Source organism: Scatophagus argus, chromosome 3, assembly GCF_020382885.2.
Source record: "Scatophagus argus isolate fScaArg1 chromosome 3, fScaArg1.pri, whole genome shotgun sequence".
Lineage (NCBI taxonomy): Eukaryota > Metazoa > Chordata > Actinopteri > Scatophagidae > Scatophagus > Scatophagus argus.
The window spans coordinates 10,410,580-10,436,602 of record NC_058495.1 but is presented as its reverse complement, the minus strand read 5'-3'; the positions used below and the strand labels follow the sequence as shown (position 1 = coordinate 10,436,602).

The window sequence follows — 26,023 nt, the reverse complement described above, 5'->3', positions numbered from 1 at the left end:
CTAGACATTATTGTAACTCTATTTGTGCTGACTTTGGTAGTCAACACTGGAGATTCACTTGATCCTATCGATGTTACTGATTCTGGAGAGGTAGACTGACTCTCCGTAGAGGAGGGAGGTTTTGTTGTAGATGTTCCTTGGCTCGTCAAGGGAAGCTCAGTGTTGCTGGAACTTGGTGATGTTCCAGTTTTATGTTCTGCAGTTGTTTGAGTTACATGGGGACTGACTGAAGGGAATGTGGAGGCTGAACTGGGGAAAACACTGTTTGATGGGGAGGAAATGGCACTCGTTGAGGAATGAGCACTGCTAGACATTATTGTAACTCTATTTGTGCTGACTTTGGTAGTCAACACTGGAGATTCACTTGATCCTATCGATGTTACTGATTCTGGAGAGGTAGACTGACTCTCCGTAGAGGAGGGAGGTTTTGTTGTAGATGTTCCTTGGCTCGTCAAGGGAAGCTCAGTGTTGCTGGAACTTGGTGATGTTCCAATTTTATTTTCTGCAGTTGTTTGAGTTACATGGTGACTGGTTGAAGGGAATGTGGAGGTTGAACTGGGAGAAACATTCGTTGGTGTTGAGGAGGAAATGGCATTCACTGAGGAATGAGCACTGCTAGAAGTTGTTGTAAATCCATTTGTGCTGACTTCAGAAATCGACACCGGCGATTCACTTGTTCCCTTGGGTGTTATTGTTTTTGGAGATGTAGACTGACCCTCTGTAGAGGAGGACATTGTTGTTGTGAATGTTTCTTGACTAGTCAAAGGATGCCCAGTGCTGCTGGAATGAGTTACATGGGGACTGACTGAAGTGAATGTGGAGGTTGAACTGGGGGAAACATTGGTTGGTGTTGAGGAGGAAATGGCACTCTCTGAGGAATGATCTCTGCTCAAAGTTGTAATTCCATTTGTGGTGAGTTTGGAGGTGGATATAGCCGGCTCAGTTGTTCCCATGGGTGTCACTGTTTTTGGAGATGTAGGCTGACCCTCTGTAGAGACGGACATGTTTGTTGTAGATATTTCTTGACTAGTTAAAGGATGCCCAGTGTTGCTGGAATGAGTTACATGGGGACTGACTGAAGTGAATGTGGAGGTTGAACCGGGGGAAACATTGGTCGGTGCTGAGGAGGAAATGGCACTCTCTGAGGAATGATCACTGCTCAAAGTTGTTGTAATTCCATTTGTGGTGAGTTTGGAGGTGGACACTGCCGACTCAGTTGTTCCCTTGGTTGTCACTGTTTTTGGAGATGTAGACTGACCCTCTGTAGAGGAGGACATGTTTGTTGTGGATGTCCCATGACTAGTAAGAGGACGCTCAGTGTTGTTGGAACTTGGTGATGTTCCAGTTTTATGTTCTGCAGTTGTTTGAGTTACATGGGGACTGACTGAAGGGAATGTGGAGGCTGAACTGGGGAAAACACTGTTTGATGGGGAGGAAATGGCACTCGTTGAGGAATGAGCACTGCTAGACATTATTGTAACTCTATTTGTGCTGACTTTGGTAGTCAACACTGGAGATTCACTTGATCCTATCGATGTTACTGATTCTGGAGAGGTAGACTGACTCTCCGTAGAGGAGGGAGGTTTTGTTGTAGATGTTCCTTGGCTCGTCAAGGGAAGCTCAGTGTTGCTGGAACTTGGTGATGTTCCAATTTTATTTTCTGCAGTTGTTTGAGTTACATGGTGACTGGTTGAAGGGAATGTGGAGGTTGAACTGGGAGAAACATTCGTTGGTGTTGAGGAGGAAATTGCATTCACTGAGGAATGAGCACTGCTAGAAGTTGTTGTAAATCCATTTGTGCTGACTTCAGAAATCGACACCGGCGATTCACTTGTTCCCTTGGGTGTTATTGTTTTTGGAGATGTAGACTGACCCTCTGTAGAGGAGGACATTGTTGTTGTGAATGTTTCTTGACTAGTCAAAGGATGCCCAGTGCTGCTGGAATGAGTTACATGGGGACTGACTGAAGTGAATGTGGAGGTTGAACTGGGGGAAACATTGGTTGGTGTTGAGGAGGAAATGGCACTCTCTGAGGAATGATCTCTGCTCAAAGTTGTAATTCCATTTGTGGTGAGTTTGGAGGTGGATATAGCCGGCTCAGTTGTTCCCATGGGTGTCACTGTTTTTGGAGATGTAGGCTGACCCTCTGTAGAGACGGACATGTTTGTTGTAGATATTTCTTGACTAGTTAAAGGATGCCCAGTGTTGCTGGAATGAGTTACATGGGGACTGACTGAAGTGAATGTGGAGGTTGAACCGGGGGAAACATTGGTCGGTGCTGAGGAGGAAATGGCACTCTCTGAGGAATGATCACTGCTCAAAGTTGTTGTAATTCCATTTGTGGTGAGTTTGGAGGTGGACACTGCCGACTCAGTTGTTCCCTTGGTTGTCACTGTTTTTGGAGATGTAGACTGACCCTCTGTAGAGGAGGACATGTTTGTTGTGGATGTCCCATGACTAGTAAGAGGACGCTCAGTGTTGTTGGAACTTGGTGATGTTCCAGTTTTATGTTCTGCAGTTGTTTGAGTTACATGGGGACTGACTGAAGGGAATGTGGAGGCTGAACTGGGGAAAACACTGTTTGATGGGGAGGAAATGGCACTCGTTGAGGAATGAGCACTGCTAGACATTATTGTAACTCTATTTGTGCTGACTTTGGTAGTCAACACTGGAGATTCACTTGATCCTATCGATGTTACTGATTCTGGAGAGGTAGACTGACTCTCCGTAGAGGAGGGAGGTTTTGTTGTAGATGTTCCTTGGCTCGTCAAGGGAAGCTCAGTGTTGCTGGAACTTGGTGATGTTCCAGTTTTATGTTCTGCAGTTGTTTGAGTTACATGGGGACTGACTGAAGGGAATGTGGAGGCTGAACTGGGGAAAACACTGTTTGATGGGGAGGAAATGGCACTCGTTGAGGAATGAGCACTGCTAGACATTATTGTAACTCTATTTGTGCTGACTTTGGTAGTCAACACTGGAGATTCACTTGATCCTATCGATGTTACTGATTCTGGAGAGGTAGACTGACTCTCCGTAGAGGAGGGAGGTTTTGTTGTAGATGTTCCTTGGCTCGTCAAGGGAAGCTCAGTGTTGCTGGAACTTGGTGATGTTCCAATTTTATTTTCTGCAGTTGTTTGAGTTACATGGTGACTGGTTGAAGGGAATGTGGAGGTTGAACTGGGAGAAACATTCGTTGGTGTTGAGGAGGAAATGGCATTCACTGAGGAATGAGCACTGCTAGAAGTTGTTGTAAATCCATTTGTGCTGACTTCAGAAATCGACACCGGCGATTCACTTGTTCCCTTGGGTGTTATTGTTTTTGGAGATGTAGACTGACCCTCTGTAGAGGAGGACATTGTTGTTGTGAATGTTTCTTGACTAGTCAAAGGATGCCCAGTGCTGCTGGAATGAGTTACATGGGGACTGACTGAAGTGAATGTGGAGGTTGAACTGGGGGAAACATTGGTTGGTGTTGAGGAGGAAATGGCACTCTCTGAGGAATGATCTCTGCTCAAAGTTGTAATTCCATTTGTGGTGAGTTTGGAGGTGGATATAGCCGGCTCAGTTGTTCCCATGGGTGTCACTGTTTTTGGAGATGTAGGCTGACCCTCTGTAGAGACGGACATGTTTGTTGTAGATATTTCTTGACTAGTTAAAGGATGCCCAGTGTTGCTGGAATGAGTTACATGGGGACTGACTGAAGTGAATGTGGAGGTTGAACCGGGGGAAACATTGGTCGGTGCTGAGGAGGAAATGGCACTCTCTGAGGAATGATCACTGCTCAAAGTTGTTGTAATTCCATTTGTGGTGAGTTTGGAGGTGGACACTGCCGACTCAGTTGTTCCCTTGGTTGTCACTGTTTTTGGAGATGTAGACTGACCCTCTGTAGAGGAGGACATGTTTGTTGTGGATGTCCCATGACTAGTAAGAGGACGCTCAGTGTTGTTGGAACTTGGTGATGTTCCAGTTTTATGTTCTGCAGTTGTTTGAGTTACATGGGGACTGACTGAAGGGAATGTGGAGGCTGAACTGGGGAAAACACTGTTTGATGGGGAGGAAATGGCACTCGTTGAGGAATGAGCACTGCTAGACATTATTGTAACTCTATTTGTGCTGACTTTGGTAGTCAACACTGGAGATTCACTTGATCCTATCGATGTTACTGATTCTGGAGAGGTAGACTGACTCTCCGTAGAGGAGGGAGGTTTTGTTGTAGATGTTCCTTGGCTCGTCAAGGGAAGCTCAGTGTTGCTGGAACTTGGTGATGTTCCAGTTTTATGTTCTGCAGTTGTTTGAGTTACATGGGGACTGACTGAAGGGAATGTGGAGGCTGAACTGGGGAAAACACTGTTTGATGGGGAGGAAATGGCACTCGTTGAGGAATGAGCACTGCTAGACATTATTGTAACTCTATTTGTGCTGACTTTGGTAGTCAACACTGGAGATTCACTTGATCCTATCGATGTTACTGATTCTGGAGAGGTAGACTGACTCTCCGTAGAGGAGGGAGGTTTTGTTGTAGATGTTCCTTGGCTCGTCAAGGGAAGCTCAGTGTTGCTGGAACTTGGTGATGTTCCAATTTTATTTTCTGCAGTTGTTTGAGTTACATGGTGACTGGTTGAAGGGAATGTGGAGGTTGAACTGGGAGAAACATTCGTTGGTGTTGAGGAGGAAATGGCATTCACTGAGGAATGAGCACTGCTAGAAGTTGTTGTAAATCCATTTGTGCTGACTTCAGAAATCGACACCGGCGATTCACTTGTTCCCTTGGGTGTTATTGTTTTTGGAGATGTAGACTGACCCTCTGTAGAGGAGGACATTGTTGTTGTGAATGTTTCTTGACTAGTCAAAGGATGCCCAGTGCTGCTGGAATGAGTTACATGGGGACTGACTGAAGTGAATGTGGAGGTTGAACTGGGGGAAACATTGGTTGGTGTTGAGGAGGAAATGGCACTCTCTGAGGAATGATCTCTGCTCAAAGTTGTAATTCCATTTGTGGTGAGTTTGGAGGTGGATATAGCCGGCTCAGTTGTTCCCATGGGTGTCACTGTTTTTGGAGATGTAGGCTGACCCTCTGTAGAGACGGACATGTTTGTTGTAGATATTTCTTGACTAGTTAAAGGATGCCCAGTGTTGCTGGAATGAGTTACATGGGGACTGACTGAAGTGAATGTGGAGGTTGAACCGGGGGAAACATTGGTCGGTGCTGAGGAGGAAATGGCACTCTCTGAGGAATGATCACTGCTCAAAGTTGTTGTAATTCCATTTGTGGTGAGTTTGGAGGTGGACACTGCCGACTCAGTTGTTCCCTTGGTTGTCACTGTTTTTGGAGATGTAGACTGACCCTCTGTAGAGGAGGACATGTTTGTTGTGGATGTCCCATGACTAGTAAGAGGACGCTCAGTGTTGTTGGAACTTGGTGATGTTCCAGTTTTATGTTCTGCAGTTGTTTGAGTTACATGGGGACTGACTGAAGGGAATGTGGAGGCTGAACTGGGGAAAACACTGTTTGATGGGGAGGAAATGGCACTCGTTGAGGAATGAGCACTGCTAGACATTATTGTAACTCTATTTGTGCTGACTTTGGTAGTCAACACTGGAGATTCACTTGATCCTATCGATGTTACTGATTCTGGAGAGGTAGACTGACTCTCCGTAGAGGAGGGAGGTTTTGTTGTAGATGTTCCTTGGCTCGTCAAGGGAAGCTCAGTGTTGCTGGAACTTGGTGATGTTCCAATTTTATTTTCTGCAGTTGTTTGAGTTACATGGTGACTGGTTGAAGGGAATGTGGAGGTTGAACTGGGAGAAACATTCGTTGGTGTTGAGGAGGAAATGGCATTCACTGAGGAATGAGCACTGCTAGAAGTTGTTGTAAATCCATTTGTGCTGACTTCAGAAATCGACACCGGCGATTCACTTGTTCCCTTGGGTGTTATTGTTTTTGGAGATGTAGACTGACCCTCTGTAGAGGAGGACATTGTTGTTGTGAATGTTTCTTGACTAGTCAAAGGATGCCCAGTGCTGCTGGAATGAGTTACATGGGGACTGACTGAAGTGAATGTGGAGGTTGAACTGGGGGAAACATTGGTTGGTGTTGAGGAGGAAATGGCACTCTCTGAGGAATGATCTCTGCTCAAAGTTGTAATTCCATTTGTGGTGAGTTTGGAGGTGGATATAGCCGGCTCAGTTGTTCCCATGGGTGTCACTGTTTTTGGAGATGTAGGCTGACCCTCTGTAGAGACGGACATGTTTGTTGTAGATATTTCTTGACTAGTTAAAGGATGCCCAGTGTTGCTGGAATGAGTTACATGGGGACTGACTGAAGTGAATGTGGAGGTTGAACCGGGGGAAACATTGGTCGGTGCTGAGGAGGAAATGGCACTCTCTGAGGAATGATCACTGCTCAAAGTTGTTGTAATTCCATTTGTGGTGAGTTTGGAGGTGGACACTGCCGACTCAGTTGTTCCCTTGGTTGTCACTGTTTTTGGAGATGTAGACTGACCCTCTGTAGAGGAGGACATGTTTGTTGTGGATGTCCCATGACTAGTAAGAGGACGCTCAGTGTTGTTGGAATTTGGTGATGTTCCAGTTTTATGTTCTGCAGTTGTTTGAGTTACATGGGGACTGACTGAAGGGAATGTGGAGGCTGAACTGGGGAAAACACTGTTTGATGGGGAGGAAATGGCACTCGTTGAGGAATGAGCACTGCTAGACATTATTGTAACTCTATTTGTGCTGACTTTGGTAGTCAACACTGGAGATTCACTTGATCCTATCGATGTTACTGATTCTGGAGAGGTAGACTGACTCTCCGTAGAGGAGGGAGGTTTTGTTGTAGATGTTCCTTGGCTCGTCAAGGGAAGCTCAGTGTTGCTGGAACTTGGTGATGTTCCAGTTTTATGTTCTGCAGTTGTTTGAGTTACATGGGGACTGACTGAAGGGAATGTGGAGGCTGAACTGGGGAAAACACTGTTTGATGGGGAGGAAATGGCACTCGTTGAGGAATGAGCACTGCTAGACATTATTGTAACTCTATTTGTGCTGACTTTGGTAGTCAACACTGGAGATTCACTTGATCCTATCGATGTTACTGATTCTGGAGAGGTAGACTGACTCTCCGTAGAGGAGGGAGGTTTTGTTGTAGATGTTCCTTGGCTCGTCAAGGGAAGCTCAGTGTTGCTGGAACTTGGTGATGTTCCAATTTTATTTTCTGCAGTTGTTTGAGTTACATGGTGACTGGTTGAAGGGAATGTGGAGGTTGAACTGGGAGAAACATTCGTTGGTGTTGAGGAGGAAATGGCATTCACTGAGGAATGAGCACTGCTAGAAGTTGTTGTAAATCCATTTGTGCTGACTTCAGAAATCGACACCGGCGATTCACTTGTTCCCTTGGGTGTTATTGTTTTTGGAGATGTAGACTGACCCTCTGTAGAGGAGGACATTGTTGTTGTGAATGTTTCTTGACTAGTCAAAGGATGCCCAGTGCTGCTGGAATGAGTTACATGGGGACTGACTGAAGTGAATGTGGAGGTTGAACTGGGGGAAACATTGGTTGGTGTTGAGGAGGAAATGGCACTCTCTGAGGAATGATCTCTGCTCAAAGTTGTAATTCCATTTGTGGTGAGTTTGGAGGTGGATATAGCCGGCTCAGTTGTTCCCATGGGTGTCACTGTTTTTGGAGATGTAGGCTGACCCTCTGTAGAGACGGACATGTTTGTTGTAGATATTTCTTGACTAGTTAAAGGATGCCCAGTGTTGCTGGAATGAGTTACATGGGGACTGACTGAAGTGAATGTGGAGGTTGAACCGGGGGAAACATTGGTCGGTGCTGAGGAGGAAATGGCACTCTCTGAGGAATGATCACTGCTCAAAGTTGTTGTAATTCCATTTGTGGTGAGTTTGGAGGTGGACACTGCCGACTCAGTTGTTCCCTTGGTTGTCACTGTTTTTGGAGATGTAGACTGACCCTCTGTAGAGGAGGACATGTTTGTTGTGGATGTCCCATGACTAGTAAGAGGACGCTCAGTGTTGTTGGAACTTGGTGATGTTCCAGTTTTATGTTCTGCAGTTGTTTGAGTTACATGGGGACTGACTGAAGGGAATGTGGAGGCTGAACTGGGGAAAACACTGTTTGATGGGGAGGAAATGGCACTCGTTGAGGAATGAGCACTGCTAGACATTATTGTAACTCTATTTGTGCTGACTTTGGTAGTCAACACTGGAGATTCACTTGATCCTATCGATGTTACTGATTCTGGAGAGGTAGACTGACTCTCCGTAGAGGAGGGAGGTTTTGTTGTAGATGTTCCTTGGCTCGTCAAGGGAAGCTCAGTGTTGCTGGAACTTGGTGATGTTCCAGTTTTATGTTCTGCAGTTGTTTGAGTTACATGGGGACTGACTGAAGGGAATGTGGAGGCTGAACTGGGGAAAACACTGTTTGATGGGGAGGAAATGGCACTCGTTGAGGAATGAGCACTGCTAGACATTATTGTAACTCTATTTGTGCTGACTTTGGTAGTCAACACTGGAGATTCACTTGATCCTATCGATGTTACTGATTCTGGAGAGGTAGACTGACTCTCCGTAGAGGAGGGAGGTTTTGTTGTAGATGTTCCTTGGCTCGTCAAGGGAAGCTCAGTGTTGCTGGAACTTGGTGATGTTCCAATTTTATTTTCTGCAGTTGTTTGAGTTACATGGTGACTGGTTGAAGGGAATGTGGAGGTTGAACTGGGAGAAACATTCGTTGGTGTTGAGGAGGAAATGGCATTCACTGAGGAATGAGCACTGCTAGAAGTTGTTGTAAATCCATTTGTGCTGACTTCAGAAATCGACACCGGCGATTCACTTGTTCCCTTGGGTGTTATTGTTTTTGGAGATGTAGACTGACCCTCTGTAGAGGAGGACATTGTTGTTGTGAATGTTTCTTGACTAGTCAAAGGATGCCCAGTGCTGCTGGAATGAGTTACATGGGGACTGACTGAAGTGAATGTGGAGGTTGAACTGGGGGAAACATTGGTTGGTGTTGAGGAGGAAATGGCACTCTCTGAGGAATGATCTCTGCTCAAAGTTGTAATTCCATTTGTGGTGAGTTTGGAGGTGGATATAGCCGGCTCAGTTGTTCCCATGGGTGTCACTGTTTTTGGAGATGTAGGCTGACCCTCTGTAGAGACGGACATGTTTGTTGTAGATATTTCTTGACTAGTTAAAGGATGCCCAGTGTTGCTGGAATGAGTTACATGGGGACTGACTGAAGTGAATGTGGAGGTTGAACCGGGGGAAACATTGGTCGGTGCTGAGGAGGAAATGGCACTCTCTGAGGAATGATCACTGCTCAAAGTTGTTGTAATTCCATTTGTGGTGAGTTTGGAGGTGGACACTGCCGACTCAGTTGTTCCCTTGGTTGTCACTGTTTTTGGAGATGTAGACTGACCCTCTGTAGAGGAGGACATGTTTGTTGTGGATGTCCCATGACTAGTAAGAGGACGCTCAGTGTTGTTGGAACTTGGTGATGTTCCAGTTTTATGTTCTGCAGTTGTTTGAGTTACATGGGGACTGACTGAAGGGAATGTGGAGGCTGAACTGGGGAAAACACTGTTTGATGGGGAGGAAATGGCACTCGTTGAGGAATGAGCACTGCTAGACATTATTGTAACTCTATTTGTGCTGACTTTGGTAGTCAACACTGGAGATTCACTTGATCCTATCGATGTTACTGATTCTGGAGAGGTAGACTGACTCTCCGTAGAGGAGGGAGGTTTTGTTGTAGATGTTCCTTGGCTCGTCAAGGGAAGCTCAGTGTTGCTGGAACTTGGTGATGTTCCAATTTTATTTTCTGCAGTTGTTTGAGTTACATGGGGACTGGTTGAAGGGAATGTGGAGGTTGAACTGGGAGAAACATTCGTTGGTGTTGAGGAGGAAATGGCATTCACTGAGGAATGAGCACTGCTAGAAGTTGTTGTAAATCCATTTGTGCTGACTTCAGAAATCGACACCGGCGATTCACTTGTTCCCTTGGGTGTTATTGTTTTTGGAGATGTAGACTGACCCTCTGTAGAGGAGGACATTGTTGTTGTGAATGTTTCTTGACTAGTCAAAGGATGCCCAGTGCTGCTGGAATGAGTTACATGGGGACTGACTGAAGTGAATGTGGAGATTGAACTGGGGGAAACATTGGTTGGTGTTGAGGAGGAAATGGCACTCTCTGAGGAATGATCTCTGCTCAAAGTTGTAATTCCATTTGTGGTGAGTTTGGAGGTGGATATAGCCGGCTCAGTTGTTCCCATGGGTGTCACTGTTTTTGGAGATGTAGGCTGACCCTCTGTAGAGACGGACATGTTTGTTGTAGATATTTCTTGACTAGTTAAAGGATGCCCAGTGTTGCTGGAATGAGTTACATGGGGACTGACTGAAGTGAATGTGGAGGTTGAACCGGGGGAAACATTGGTCGGCGCTGAGAAGGAAATGGCACTCTCTGAGGAATGATCACTGCTCAAAGTTGTTGTAATTCCATTTGTGGTGAGTTTGGAGGTGGACACTGCCGACTCAGTTGTTCCCTTGGTTGTCACTGTTTTTGGAGATGTAGACTGACCCTCTGTAGAGGAGGACATGTTTGTTGTGGATGTCCCATGACTAGTAAGAGGACGCTCAGTGTTGTTGGAACTTGGTGATGTTCCAGTTTTATGTTCTGCAGTTGTCTGAGTTACATGGGGACTGACTGAAGGGAATGTGGAGGCTGAACTGGGGAAAACACTGTTTGATGGGGAGGAAATGGCACTCGTTGAGGAATGAGCACTGCTAGACATTATTGTAACTCTATTTGTGCTGACTTTGGTAGTCAACACTGGAGATTCACTTGATCCTATCGATGTTACTGATTCTGGAGAGGTAGACTGACTCTCCGTAGAGGAGGGAGGTTTTGTTGTAGATGTTCCTTGGCTCGTCAAGGGAAGCTCAGTGTTGCTGGAACTTGGTGATGTTCCAGTTTTATGTTCTGCAGTTGTTTGAGTTACATGGGGACTGACTGAAGGGAATGTGGAGGCTGAACTGGGGAAAACACTGTTTGATGGGGAGGAAATGGCACTCGTTGAGGAATGAGCACTGCTAGACATTATTGTAACTCTATTTGTGCTGACTTTGGTAGTCAACACTGGAGATTCACTTGATCCTATCGATGTTACTGATTCTGGAGAGGTAGACTGACTCTCCGTAGAGGAGGGAGGTTTTGTTGTAGATGTTCCTTGGCTCGTCAAGGGAAGCTCAGTGTTGCTGGAACTTGGTGATGTTCCAATTTTATTTTCTGCAGTTGTTTGAGTTACATGGTGACTGGTTGAAGGGAATGTGGAGGTTGAACTGGGAGAAACATTCGTTGGTGTTGAGGAGGAAATGGCATTCACTGAGGAATGAGCACTGCTAGAAGTTGTTGTAAATCCATTTGTGCTGACTTCAGAAATCGACACCGGTGATTCACTTGTTCCCATGGGTGTTATTGTTTTTGGAGATGTAGACTGACCCTCTGTAGAGGAGGACATTGTTGTTGTGAATGTTTCTTGACTAGTCAAAGGATGCCCAGTGCTGCTGGAATGAGTTACATGGGGACTGACTGAAGTGAATGTGGAGATTGAACTGGGGGAAACATTGGTTGGTGTTGAGGAGGAAATGGCACTCTCTGAGGAATGATCTCTGCTCAAAGTTGTAATTCCATTTGTGGTGAGTTTGGAGGTGGATATAGCCGGCTCAGTTGTTCCCATGGGTGTCACTGTTTTTGGAGATGTAGGCTGACCCTCTGTAGAGACGGACATGTTTGTTGTAGATATTTCTTGACTAGTTAAAGGATGCCCAGTGTTGCTGGAATGAGTTACATGGGGACTGACTGAAGTGAATGTGGAGGTTGAACCGGGGGAAACATTGGTCGGTGCTGAGGAGGAAATGGCACTCTCTGAGGAATGATCACTGCTCAAAGTTGTTGTAATTCCATTTGTGGTGAGTTTGGAGGTGGACACTGCCGACTCAGTTGTTCCCTTGGTTGTCACTGTTTTTGGAGATGTAGACTGACCCTCTGTAGAGGAGGACATGTTTGTTGTGGATGTCCCATGACTAGTAAGAGGACGCTCAGTGTTGTTGGAACTTGGTGATGTTCCAGTTTTATGTTCTGCAGTTGTTTGAGTTACATGGGGACTGACTGAAGGGAATGTGGAGGCTGAACTGGGGAAAACACTGTTTGATGGGGAGGAAATGGCACTCGTTGAGGAATGAGCACTGCTAGACATTATTGTAACTCTATTTGTGCTGACTTTGGTAGTCAACACTGGAGATTCACTTGATCCTATCGATGTTACTGATTCTGGAGAGGTAGACTGACTCTCCGTAGAGGAGGGAGGTTTTGTTGTAGATGTTCCTTGGCTCGTCAAGGGAAGCTCAGTGTTGCTGGAACTTGGTGATGTTCCAGTTTTATGTTCTGCAGTTGTTTGAGTTACATGGGGACTGACTGAAGGGAATGTGGAGGCTGAACTGGGGAAAACACTGTTTGATGGGGAGGAAATGGCACTCGTTGAGGAATGAGCACTGCTAGACATTATTGTAACTCTATTTGTGCTGACTTTGGTCGTCAACACTGGAGATTCACTTGATCCTATCGATGTTACTGATTCTGGAGAGGTAGACTGACTCTCCGTAGAGGAGGGAGGTTTTGTTGTAGATGTTCCTTGGCTCGTCAAGGGAAGCTCAGTGTTGCTGGAACTTGGTGATGTTCCAATTTTATTTTCTGCAGTTGTTTGAGTTACATGGTGACTGGTTGAGGGGAATGTGGAGGTTGAACTGGGAGAAACATTCGTTGGTGTTGAGGAGGAAATGGCATTCACTGAGGAATGAGCACTGCTAGAAGTTGTTGTAAATCCATTTGTGCTGACTTCAGAAATCGACACCGGCGATTCACTTGTTCCCTTGGGTGTTATTGTTTTTGGAGATGTAGACTGACCCGCTGTAGAGGAGGACATTGTTGTTGTGAATGTTTCTTGACTAGTCAAAGGATGCCCAGTGCTGCTGGAATGAGTTACATGGGGACTGACTGAAGTGAATGTGGAGGTTGAACTGGGGGAAACATTGGTTGGTGTTGAGGAGGAAATGGCACTCTCTGAGGAATGATCTCTGCTCAAAGTTGTAATTCCATTTGTGGTGAGTTTGGAGGTGGATATAGCCGGCTCAGTTGTTCCCATGGGTGTCACTGTTTTTGGAGATGTAGGCTGACCCTCTGTAGAGACGGACATGTTTGTTGTAGATATTTCTTGACTAGTTAAAGGATGCCCAGTGTTGCTGGAATGAGTTACATGGGGACTGACTGAAGTGAATGTGGAGGTTGAACCGGGGGAAACATTGGTCGGTGCTGAGGAGGAAATGGCACTCTCTGAGGAATGATCACTGCTCAAAGTTGTTGTAATTCCATTTGTGGTGAGTTTGGAGGTGGACACTGCCGACTCAGTTGTTCCCTTGGTTGTCACTGTTTTTGGAGATGTAGGCTGACCCTCTGTAGAGACGGACATGTTTGTTGTAGATATTTCTTGACTAGTTAAAGGATGCCCAGTGTTGCTGGAATGAGTTACATGGGGACTGACGGAAGTGAATGTGGAGGTTGAACCGGGGGAAACATTGGTCGGTGCTGAGGAGGAAATGGCACTCTCTGAGGAATGATCACTGCTCAAAGTTGTTGTAATTCCATTTGTGGTGAGTTTGGAGGTGGACACTGCCGACTCAGTTGTTCCCTTGGTTGTCACTGTTTTTGGAGATGTAGACTGACCCTCTGTAGAGGAGGACATGTTTGTTGTGGATGTCCCATGACTAGTAAGAGGACGCTCAGTGTTGTTGGAACTTGGTGATGTTCCAGTTTTATGTTCTGCAGTTGTTTGAGTTACATGGGGACTGACTGAAGGGAATGTGGAGGCTGAACTGGGGAAAACACTGTTTGATGGGGAGGAAATGGCACTTGTTGAGGAATGAGCACTGCTAGACATTATTGTAACTCTATTTGTGCTGACTTTGGTAGTCAACACTGGAGATTCACTTGATCCTATCGATGTTACTGATTCTGGAGAGGTAGACTGACTCTCCGTAGAGGAGGGAGGTTTTGTTGTAGATGTTCCTTGGCTCGTCAAGGGAAGCTCAGTGTTGCTGGAACTTGGTGATGTTCCAGTTTTATGTTCTGCAGTTGTTTGAGTTACATGGGGACTGACTGAAGGGAATGTGGAGGCTGAACTGGGGAAAACACTGTTTGATGGGGAGGAAATGGCACTCGTTGAGGAATGAGCACTGCTAGACATTATTGTAACTCTATTTGTGCTGACTTTGGTAGTCAACACTGGAGATTCACTTGATCCTATCGATGTTACTGATTCTGGAGAGGTAGACTGACTCTCCGTAGAGGAGGGAGGTTTTGTTGTATATGTTCCTTGGCTCGTCAAAGGAAGCTCAGTGTTGCTGGAACTTGGTGATGTTCCAATTTTATTTTCTGCAGTTGTTTGAGTTACATGGTGACTGGTTGAGGGGAATGTGGAGGTTGAACTGGGAGAAACATTCGTTGGTGTTGAGGAGGAAATGGCATTCACTGAGGAATGAGCACTTCTAGAAGTTGTTGTAAATCCATTTGTGCTGACTTCAGAAATCGACACCGGCGATTCACTTGTTCCCTTGGGTGTTATTGTTTTTGGAGATGTAGACTGACCCGCTGTAGAGGAGGACATTGTTGTTGTGAATGTTTCTTGACTAGTCAAAGGATGCCCAGTGCTGCTGGAATGAGTTACATGGGGACTGACTGAAGTGAATGTGGAGGTTGAACTGGGGGAAACATTGGTTGGTGTTGAGGAGGAAATGGCACTCTCTGAGGAATGATCTCTGCTCAAAGTTGTAATTCCATTTGTGGTGAGTTTGGAGGTGGATATAGCCGGCTCAGTTGTTCCCATGGGTGTCACTGTTTTTGGAGATGTAGGCTGACCCTCTGTAGAGACGGACATGTTTGTTGTAGATATTTCTTGACTAGTTAAAGGATGCCCAGTGTTGCTGAAATGAGTTACATGGGGACTGACTGAAGTGAATGTGGAGGTTGAACCGGGGGAAACATTGGTCGGTGCTGAGGAGGAAATGGCACTCTCTGAGGAATGATCACTGCTCAAAGTTGTTGTAATTCCATTTGTGGTGAGTTTGGAGGTGGACACTGCCGACTCAGTTGTTCCCTTGGTTGTCACTGTTTTTGGAGATGTAGACTGACCCTCTGTAGAGGAGGACATGTTTGTTGTGGATGTCCCATGACTAGTAAGAGGACGCTCAGTGTTGTTGGAACTTGGTGATGTTCCAGTTTTATGTTCTGCAGTTGTTTGAGTTACATGGGGACTGACTGAAGGGAATGTGGAGGCTGAACTGGGGAAAACACTGTTTGATGGGGAGGAAATGGCACTCGTTGAGGAATGAGCACTGCTAGACATTATTGTAACTCTATTTGTGCTGACTTTGGTAGTCAACACTGGAGATTCACTTGATCCTATCGATGTTACTGATTCTGGAGAGGTAGACTGACTCTCCGTAGAGGAGGGAGGTTTTGTTGTAGATGTTCCTTGGCTCGTCAAGGGAAGCTCAGTGTTGCTGGAACTTGGTGATGTTCCAGTTTTATGTTCTGCAGTTGTTTGAGTTACATGGGGACTGACTGAAGGGAATGTGGAGGCTGAACTGGGGAAAACACTGTTTGATGGGGAGGAAATGGCACTCGTTGAGGAATGAGCACTGCTAGACATTATTGTAACTCTATTTGTGCTGACTTTGGTCGTCAACACTGGAGATTCACTTGATCCTATCGATGTTACTGATTCTGGAGAGGTAGACTGACTCTCCGTAGAGGAGGGAGGTTTTGTTGTAGATGTTCCTTGGCTCGTCAAGGGAAGCTCAGTGTTGCTGGAACTTGGTGATGTTCCAATTTTATTTTCTGCAGTTGTTTGAGTTACATGGTGACTGGTTGAGGGGAATGTGGAGGTTGAACTGGGAGAAACATTCGTTGGTGTTGAGGAGGAAATGGCATTCACTGAGGAATGAGCACTTCTAGAAGTTGTTGTAAATCCATTTGTGCTGACTTCAGAAATCGACACCGGCGATTCACTTGTTCCCTTGGGTGTTATTGTTTTTGGAGATGTAGACTGACCCGCTGTAGAGGAGGACATTGTTGTTGTGAATGTTTCTTGACTAGTCAAAGGATGCCCAGTGCTGCTGGAATGAGTTACATGGGGACTGACTGAAGTGAATGTGGAGGTTGAACTGGGGGAAACATTGGTTGGTGTTGAGGAGGAAATGGCACTCTCTGAGGAATGATCTCTGCTCAAAGTTGTAATTCCATTTGTGGTGAGTTTGGAGGTGGATATAGCCGGCTCAGTTGTTCCCATGGGTGTCACTGTTTTTGGAGATGTAGGCTGACCCTCTGTAGAGACGGACATGTTTGTTGTAGATATTTCTTGACTAGTTAAAGGATGCCCAGTGTTGCTGGAATGAGTTACATGGGGACTGACTGAAGTGAATGTGGAGGTTGAACCGGGGGAAACATTGGTCGGTGCTGAGGAGGAAATGGCACTCTCTGAGGAATGATCACTGCTCAAAGTTGTTGTAATTCCATTTGTGGTGAGTTTGGAGGTGGACACTGCCGACTCAGTTGTTCCCTTGGTTGTCACTGTTTTTGGAGATGTAGACTGACCCTCTGTAGAGGAGGACATGTTTGTTGTGGATGTCCCATGACTAGTAAGAGGACGCTCAGTGTTGTTGGAACTTGGTGATGTTCCAGTTTTATGTTCTGCAGTTGTTTGAGTTACATGGGGACTGACTGAAGGGAATGTGGAGGCTGAACTGGGGAAAACACTGTTTGATGGGGAGGAAATGGCACTCGTTGAGGAATGAGCACTGCTAGACATTATTGTAACTCTATTTGTGCTGACTTTGGTAGTCAACACTGGAGATTCACTTGATCCTATCGATGTTACTGATTCTGGAGAGGTAGACTGACTCTCCGTAGAGGAGGGAGGTTTTGTTGTAGATGTTCCTTGGCTCGTCAAGGGAAGCTCAGTGTTGCTGGAACTTGGTGATGTTCCAATTTTATTTTCTGCAGTTGTTTGAGTTACATGGTGACTGGTTGAAGGGAATGTGGAGGTTGAACTGGGAGAAACATTCGTTGGTGTTGAGGAGGAAATGGCATTCACTGAGGAATGAGCACTGCTAGAAGTTGTTGTAAATCCATTTGTGCTGACTTCAGAAATCGACACCGGTGATTCACTTGTTCCCATGGGTGTTATTGTTTTTGGAGATGTAGACTGACCCTCTGTAGAGGAGGACATTGTTGTTGTGAATGTTTCTTGACTAGTCAAAGGATGCCCAGTGCTGCTGGAATGAGTTACATGGGGACTGACTGAAGTGAATGTGGAGATTGAACTGGGGGAAACATTGGTTGGTGTTGAGGAGGAAATGGCACTCTCTGAGGAATGATCTCTGCTCAAAGTTGTAATTCCATTTGTGGTGAGTTTGGAGGTGGATATAGCCGGCTCAGTTGTTCCCATGGGTGTCACTGTTTTTGGAGATGTAGGCTGACCCTCTGTAGAGACGGACATGTTTGTTGTAGATATTTCTTGACTAGTTAAAGGATGCCCAGTGTTGCTGGAATGAGTTACATGGGGACTGACTGAAGTGAATGTGGAGGTTGAACCGGGGGAAACATTGGTCGGTGCTGAGGAGGAAATGGCATTCACTGAGGAATGAGCACTGCTCAAAGTTGTTGTAATTCCATTTGTGGTGAGTTTGGAGGTGGACACTGCCGACTCAGTTGTTCCCTTGGTTGTCACTGTTTTTGGAGATGTAGACTGACCCTCTGTAGAGGAGGACATGTTTGTTGTGGATGTCCCATGACTAGTAAGAGGACGCTCAGTGTTGTTGGAACTTGGTGATGTTCCAGTTTTATGTTCTGCAGTTGTTTGAGTTACATGGGGACTGACTGAAGGGAATGTGGAGGCTGAACTGGGGAAAACACTGTTTGATGGGGAGGAAATGGCACTCGTTGAGGAATGAGCACTGCTAGACATTATTGTAACTCTATTTGTGCTGACTTTGGTAGTCAACACTGGAGATTCACTTGATCCTATCGATGTTACTGATTCTGGAGAGGTAGACTGACTCTCCGTAGAGGAGGGAGGTTTTGTTGTAGATGTTCCTTGGCTCGTCAAGGGAAGCTCAGTGTTGCTGGAACTTGGTGATGTTCCAGTTTTATGTTCTGCAGTTGTTTGAGTTACATGGGGACTGACTGAAGGGAATGTGGAGGCTGAACTGGGGAAAACACTGTTTGATGGGGAGGAAATGGCGCTTGTTAAGGAATGATCACTGCTAGACATTATTGTAACTCTATTTGTGCTGACTCTGTAATTTGACACTGTTGACTCATTTGTTCCAATGGGTGTCAGTAATTTTGGAGATGTGGACCAACTCTCTGGAGATGAGGACATTTTACTTGTTGATGTTCCTTGACTCGTCAAAGAAAGCTCCATAGTACTGGAACTTGGTGATGTGTCAGTTGTCCATTCTGCAGTTGTTTGTGGTTTTTGGGCACTAACTGATAGGAAAGTTCTGATATTTGTGGGTTCAGACTTCCTGTTAGTTAATGTTTTTTGTGATTTTCGTGATTTCATAGTTGTCTGATGATCAGTGTATTTAAATGGTGGTCTAACTTGTAAAATCTTTGTCAGTTCAGTCAATGTCATCTTTACGTTTGATGGATTTTTTCCTGTATTGTTTTCAACCATCTGTGGTTTCCTCCTTGTTTCATCAGGCTGATCTTGTTTTGCATTGTGATTTCCTGTTGAATAAAACAGTATTTCTGCATGATAAAGGCATTTTTGTCAGTGCACCCACAAGACCCTTTCTGCAACATATATATTTGAAGCTACCACAAATTTGCCTTTCTCAGGGGTTTTATTTTGCTTTTTGACTTTTTTCCTTTTAAGTACACTATGTAGACAAAAGTTTTAAAGCACTTGACTATTGCACCAACAACTTTCATGACATTGCATTCTGAATACACAGACTCCTCTGCAGCTTTAACAGCTTCTGGAAAGGCTTTCCACAACATTTTTGCCCATTCATGCAGTAGAGTAGAGCAATGGTGAGGTCAGACACTATTAATGGATCAAGAGTCCTGGCTTGCAATCTCCGTTCCAGTTCATCCCAAAGGTTTGATGGGGTTGAGGTCAGGACTCTGTGCATGCCTGCCAAGTTCCTCTATGCCAGACTCATTCAATCATATCTTTATGGATCTTGCTGTGGGACTGTGAAGTGGGGCACAGTCATGCTGGAATACAAAAAGGCCTTCCCCAAAATATTGGACGCATAGCATTGTCCATAATGTCTTGGTATGCTGAAGCAGTAACATTTCCCTTCTTTGGAAATAAGGGGATCTAGCTCAACCTCTGAAAAATTGTCTGGATACTTTTGTCTCAATAGTGTATATCAAAGTCTTCAATTTCAATTGCAAATTTAATAGTCATGATCTGATTGTGTTCAATTAAGTTTTTTTGTCAGTGTTAGATTTATTTTTCTTTACTTGTGCAGAGGCTGGTTCTCAACTCAGTTTTCATACTATTATTAACATCCTTTCATCCCACATTGAATAGGCTATAATATATTTATCTCAGCCACATATCCAATATCTTTGTAACTTTTTGTATTTTTTTTTCACTGTTCTTTTATTACGTTATTAACGGAATGTGCTGGTCAGTCTGCAGTCAATATCAGTTATTTCCTTTTTATGTTAATTGTATTGCTTACACAGAGTTTATAAATCCTCCTGTAAAAAATTACAGTTAAAGCCTGAACTGATGTGTTGTTGTTTAAAAAAAAAAAATTGGTGAAAACTACAAAAAACACATTGGTATGATGAGATGCTTGAAAGTTATGCAACAGCTAAGTGATGATTTGGATGTTACCCAGGTTTTTAATGAACTTTCTAAAATGCATCCAATAAAACATTACAACAGATGAAACTAAAATTAGTAAAAAAAAAATGACTAACTAAAATAACATTCACATTTTTGCAAAAATTAAATAATGTGTGAAATAATACTGAGTGCAAATAACCTATAATTATTGTGTGTGAGGATTAGTGTGCAAGTTAACAGTGATGAGCAGCATTATCTGTGTACTTTCTGCAGTAGTTGTAGTTATACGTGAAGGATTGTCATGACTAAAATGAATCATGTCAGATTTTAATCAGTATATAGACTATGTCATGATATCAGTGATAAAGGAATTAACTTGAAAACAATTATTGAGAATGGCCCACCTAATTATGAAAAAAATAATAAAGAAAAAGTATTACAGAAATCAGACTTACCTTTTTTTTGTGCAAAGAACACACACAATGCAATGAGCAAGATGACCACAAACGCAAGGATTAAAAGAACAATGGGAAGCCTTCTCCAATTATAGGTTTCCAAATAAGCCCACTTTTTCATTTTCCTGTGAATTCAGGTAGGTATCCAAAAGATGTAAATTTGTAATACTTCAACAGCTGCAATGTCTTTCAACCCATAAACATTATCCAGTACAAAAAAGAATAATTTAGATGGATGATCTGCAATTTTCAGTATTGCCAGAAACATCCAACAATCTGCCCTAATAATCATCAGTGAATTGGCAGCTAAATTTGATCCTGTGGGCAGCTGTAGGACCTATAAACATCTGTATCAGACCCAATGTATATCTCATCAATGATCAAATGGTAAACCAAGGTTGTTACTGATGTAGTGCACTCCCTATGCAAACCTTTTAATGTATTGTGGCACGGCATTGCATCAACTTGTAAAGTTTCTTGAAAGTACATTCACACCCTGTACATTCTTGTTTACAAAGGTCCTCATCAAAGTGACGTTAAAGTGGACAAGGACAATAAGGAGTGAATGGGTGAGGTGGGGTTTGGGTTGTGTGACTTCAGTAAGAAAAAAAGAAAGCGTGTTACCCAGTGTTCCTATACATAGACAGAATAATAATTATAACTATTGAAAATAATTGTGTTCATTTTGTGTCATTAAATAATTTCTTTGGCACAAAAATTACAAACTACAAACAGTATTTAATGCTATGTTATTAAAATAACTTGTGTGTGTAAAATGCTGTGTCATCACTGGACATAATGGAGAATGTCACATAATGCAAATTAAGGGACAATACGCTGAGCAATATATTAACTGTATAGTCATTTGAGTTGAATAGTCACACTATATACCGTTAAATATGACCCCACCACCAGGAAAACATGAGCTGTGATGAGGTCAAACACATTTCTATTGATTTTACAGAGCATTGAATAAAACTCTCCACACCTCTGTTTGCTCATTAGAAATATTTTCTGAAATGCCACACAAAAAAGTACTTTCCCTGTCCAGTTTTGTCATGTTAGATTGCAATAATTTCATAATAGTTGAAATTATTTGGGGGATTTATTTTTTTAATTTGTATCTTTTTCACTGCTGTTTGAAAAATACAGCTCTATGTAGGTATGCTCAATACACCAACACATTAAAGAATGAAACTATAGAACTATGTTAAGCTTTATATTTGTTTCTGCTAGACTTTCCTGTGTAACCCGGGTGTTGTTCAGTGTACAGTATCTTGGTATAAATTACTCTTTTTATCAATTCTTTAGTGATGCAAATCTTATTTGTGGTTTGGAATATGGACTTGTTAAAGATACAGAAGCATGCAAGGATAAGGATGTGACAGGCAAACAGAGAGAGCAATTTATATTTACTGAAGAAAAAACATCTATATATGAGTAACATATCAGTTTAATTAGTGAGTTGTAATTCATTAATTGTTCTGTAGAACCGTCTCTTTTTACAATCTACAGTGCTTTAGAGTCCAAACAATAGAGTGGAGAAACAAATGTGCAATATGTGGATATGCTTTCTCTGAACTACGTCTAACAAAATACAAAATGAACATAGTAGCTTGAAAACTTTATGGTGCAATATCACCGGAAGATGACATTTGCAGCTTTTGGTTGTTAATCACAGACCCATTGTAGTGTGATTACACTTTGGAAAAATCAATATTACTGCTACTTTATTCCATCCAAGTTTATTCTAACATTGATTGCTCAACGTGTGTATGATTTACTGTGCATATTCGTCATCAATACAAGTGGGAGCTTACAGCATGTTGAACTTAGTGTGTAAACACTGACCCTGTAATGGGATGAAAAAAACATGTCACAAGGTTGTTTCCTTTGAAAGAGCTGACCCATTATTTACTAAGTTATGATTAGAAAATGATTGTCAAACATTACGTGATTTCTGTCTGTGAAAAATTTTCCAGTTTACAAAGGTTTCCAAAACACACAGTACAGTGTAAGTAAGGGTGGAGAATTTGCTATTGAGTCAGAGTGCAGTAAAACTTGACAGAAATCATATCAACAAACTCACCCACTTCTGATTTTTTTTTCTTGTGTTTGACATTACTGACGTTCACTATTGAATCATGTGTGCACATTCAAATGTATTATTGGAATCATTGCAAGGTTTGCTAGTTTAGTTAAAAGGAAACAAAACCTATTTTTTTCTGTAAGGGTCAGAGATGGACAGGTGATACCAAAAAAATCTATAATATAACCTCAGACAAATGCAATAATATTGAAATACTTTATTTAAGTCAAACAAAACAATACAATATACTGCCTGTTATGGCATTCCACTCTCAAAGACATAACCTGAAGCCACTGAATTTTTATCGAGAATCAGTTTTAAGATGAACTGCTCATAGCAACTAAAGCAGTTAGAATGAGCTATTAATTGCCAGTAAGACACATCATTGCTATGAGCGGTCCACGCAACAAATTCAACAAATCAAATACCTGCAACATGCTTTTGTTTTAGACAGTCACACACAGTCCTCAGTTTTAATTCTCTTCAGCCTCAGACTTCAGTCTCCTTCTGTCCCGTCTCCAGACCATCTTCTGTTCCTGTTGCAGGTTCTGTCAGTACCGTTTGGGCTCTTCGACGCTCTGCCTCTGTTATTGTCATGGGGTGCAGAGGGAAAAATCCTGCCAAACCTTTGTGGCAAGAGAGGAATATACATCTTTAATTACAAGCTCTTCCAACAAACTATGGCAGAGACATCACCTAGAAAACTTGATGAAAACTTTAAGAAGTTTTACGTTAATTTGAATTCCTTGTTGTAGATTTTTGGAGAATCAACCAAATAATACAAGAGATGCTTGTAATGATGACAAAAGGTTTATTTAACACATCTGAGCAATACTTTAAACCTGAGGGCATGGCTGAGGTGCTCGAGGGCACAGTTAGCACATAGTAGTACTAGATAGTAGTCATTACTTATGAATATAGAAACTCTCCAAGAATAGTGACCAGAGAGAAGTATATCTCTAGTTGAATATTGCCTAAAAGGTGTTGATGCTCATAAAACTTATAGATGGACCTCCTTGATTAAACAAAACCACAATGAAATTGAGCAATGCTGATCCACTTTCTAAAAACATGCCAATACAGTGAATACACACCTAGAAGTTTGGCCACTGGTTTTGTAGGGTGTGCACCACAGCCGATCCAGTACTTGATTCGGTCAAAGTTGAAGCTGACGAGTTTCTCATTGTAGATGTTTGGGAGGGGGTCATAGGAGCCTAACTGCTCTAAATATTTACCATCTCTTGGCTTTTTGTTGTAAGCTGCCACAACGCGATAAAAGGGTCTGTTAGCTTGTTTGTGGCCTGCAAGAGCCAATCGGATGACAACGTGACCTCCGTGGTACTTCTTTAGCAGAAGTGAAGCTGTGGAAGGAAATAAAAACAGTGAGCATTGTCAAAAAGAAAAAGTTTCTTGTGACTGTTTAACACATAACCCATAGTCATAGTCTGTCAGAGGCCCAAACCAGTGCAAGTCTTTTCCTTTCGTGAAATCTTGTGTACACTACCGAATGATATCTTTCTTAGCAACCCAGTGTTTCCTATATCTCTGACTGCTTCCTTCCTTAATGAAAGATATATTTTTTGAGCAGGACAGGGAGATAGAGAAGTGATGGGAGAAACAGTAATGGAACATCTACTACTTACTTTGGTTTAGTGTTTTTTAATTTATATTTCATGCATGAACACCAAGGAGCTCTCCAAACAAGTCAGGGACAAAGTTGTTGAGAAGTACAAGTCAGGGTTGGGTTATAAAATATGGTGGTGGCAGCATCATGCTGTGGGGAAGTTTTTCAGCAGCAGGGACTGGGAAGCTGGTCGGAATCGAGGGAAAGCTGGATCCCTGGATACAGGGATATTCTTGAGCAAGACCTGTTTCAGTCTGCCAGTGATTTGAGACTGGGACAGAGGTTAATTTTCCAGTAGAACAATGACCCTAAGCGTACTGCTAAAGCAACACTCAAGTGGTTTACGAGGAAACATTTAAATGTGTTGGAATGACCTAATCAAAGCCCAGACCTCGATTCAATTGAGAATCTGTGGTCAGACTTGAAGATTGCTGTTCAACAGCAAAACCCATAAAGTTAAATCTGTGCCGCTCTGAACTGTTGACTTTGTCTACACAGGTTTTCTGGGTGCACCTAAAAACAAAACAGTGTCTCTATGTTATGTATCATATGGTGTAAACAGTTGGCACTTGCTTCATCACGTGGCAAATATTTTTTTCATTTTTGCTTCTAAAATAAATACTTGCTTTTTCCTTTTTTTGACATTTCATATGTTAGGTAGCTAATCATAACAATCAGCAATGAAAAAGAATTGATAGCTTCCAGGTCTGTAGTCATAGTAATAAACTTTACAGTACTTCTCTTTAAAATGTGCCTCATTACAACTCAGTAAATTTGCCTACTACTTGAGAAAGCAGTAATATTTATATGAGGAAACTGTCACGGCTGCTAATGCCTCCATACGGCTTGCTGCCACAGGACAATGTGAGTGTTCAGTCTGTGTACTCACATAAATGAACCATGGTGACGGTTGGGTTATCCTGCAAAAGAAAAAAGTCACCGTTAAACAGAAGTATAACGTTATTTCTAAGCAACGCCAGCAATGAGTTTGTTATATATCTGATAACTGTGAAAATATCGCTTTAATATCACTACAATGACAACACTACAGTGACGGAGCTGATGCTAACGGCTAGTTCTATTAGTAGAGAGCATCTCCTGTTTGAAGACTACTAAAGTGTACTTTAGAAATTAGAAAAAAATACCTCTGCGGATGTTGAACACGATAACGCTTGCTATTCCCAGATGTCTCCTTTTCATTAACTTGGACACGTGATATAATAAAAGTTAATAACTGTGTGTTTTCAGCAGCAGGAGTAATGTGACATTTACTCAGTGCGCGGCCATGTTTAAACAGGAAGTTACGTATTGCCTCGGTGTCATTGCATCTCAATAACACTGAGTGGTGCTGTTGTACTTCTCTTTAATATACCGCAGGAATGAAGTCCGAGGCTACTTGGTACTGCACACATTGTTTTAAGTTTGAAATGTGAACGCTTTGAAAATTCATGTAAACATTGAAATTAAAAATATATGCTATTAGATTGATATTGGTATTGCATTCAAGTTTTTACAGTGTTTTTACAATTTAGTCACGTGTTTTGAGGTGATAGAACCAGGCTCAAATTCCCAGGTGAAAGCAGTAATAATATATAGGCTATGTTACAAGCAAAGGTCCTGTATACAAGTAAAAGTAGGCTACCGGCTATTATCAGCAAAATGTAAATTCCAGTTCCTTCAAATAATTGTCCCTTCAGAATGTTATAGAACACTGTTACATGCTGTTGCCATTACATTATGATATTGTATTAGTATTATTACCAATGTCTTTTAATTGGTTGAGGTGGAGCTAATTTAAACTACTTTTTGATACTATTAAGTTATTTAATTTATGTAATATTTCTAAGCAGATCTTTTGTCATATCTTAAACTAGTACCGATGTTAGATAAATGTAGTGGAGTAAAACATGCTATGTCAATA

The 26,023-nt window shown here is 42.9% G+C and overlaps 4 protein-coding genes across 4 annotated transcripts; all 4 read right to left on the bottom strand.

The window, feature by feature from the left end:
* Positions 1–1,212: 1,212 nt before the first annotated feature.
* On the bottom strand, positions 1,213–10,140 carry LOC124057123 (uncharacterized threonine-rich GPI-anchored glycoprotein PJ4664.02-like). Its single transcript, XM_046385259.1, has 2 exons — positions 1,680–10,140; positions 1,213–1,299 (listed from the first exon to the last, which is right to left on the bottom strand). The coding sequence occupies exons 1-2, from the start codon at positions 10,062–10,064 to the stop codon at positions 1,213–1,215; spliced, it is 8,472 nt and encodes a 2,823-aa protein (XP_046241215.1). The 5' UTR covers positions 10,065–10,140.
* Positions 10,141–10,542: 402 nt separating this feature from the next.
* LOC124057122 (putative protein TPRXL) lies at positions 10,543–12,783 on the bottom strand. The gene is made up of 2 exons (XM_046385258.1): positions 11,589–12,783; positions 10,543–10,629 (listed from the first exon to the last, which is right to left on the bottom strand). The coding sequence occupies exons 1-2, from the start codon at positions 12,570–12,572 to the stop codon at positions 10,543–10,545; spliced, it is 1,071 nt and encodes a 356-aa protein (XP_046241214.1). The 5' UTR covers positions 12,573–12,783.
* A 1,729-nt stretch (positions 12,784–14,512) lies between these two features.
* Positions 14,513–15,984, bottom strand: LOC124057121 (putative protein TPRXL). Its single transcript, XM_046385257.1, has 2 exons — positions 14,669–15,984; positions 14,513–14,523 (listed from the first exon to the last, which is right to left on the bottom strand). Exons 1-2 carry the CDS (start codon positions 15,771–15,773, stop codon positions 14,513–14,515), a joined length of 1,116 nt encoding a protein of 371 aa, XP_046241213.1. The 5' UTR covers positions 15,774–15,984.
* A 6,696-nt stretch (positions 15,985–22,680) lies between these two features.
* Positions 22,681–25,433, bottom strand: mrps16 (mitochondrial ribosomal protein S16). Its single transcript, XM_046383341.1, has 4 exons — positions 25,248–25,433; positions 24,992–25,022; positions 23,573–23,839; positions 22,681–23,104 (listed from the first exon to the last, which is right to left on the bottom strand). The coding sequence occupies exons 2-4, from the start codon at positions 25,002–25,004 to the stop codon at positions 22,968–22,970; spliced, it is 417 nt and encodes a 138-aa protein (XP_046239297.1). The 5' UTR covers positions 25,005–25,022; positions 25,248–25,433; the 3' UTR covers positions 22,681–22,967.
* Between the last annotated feature and the right edge of the window lie 590 nt (positions 25,434–26,023).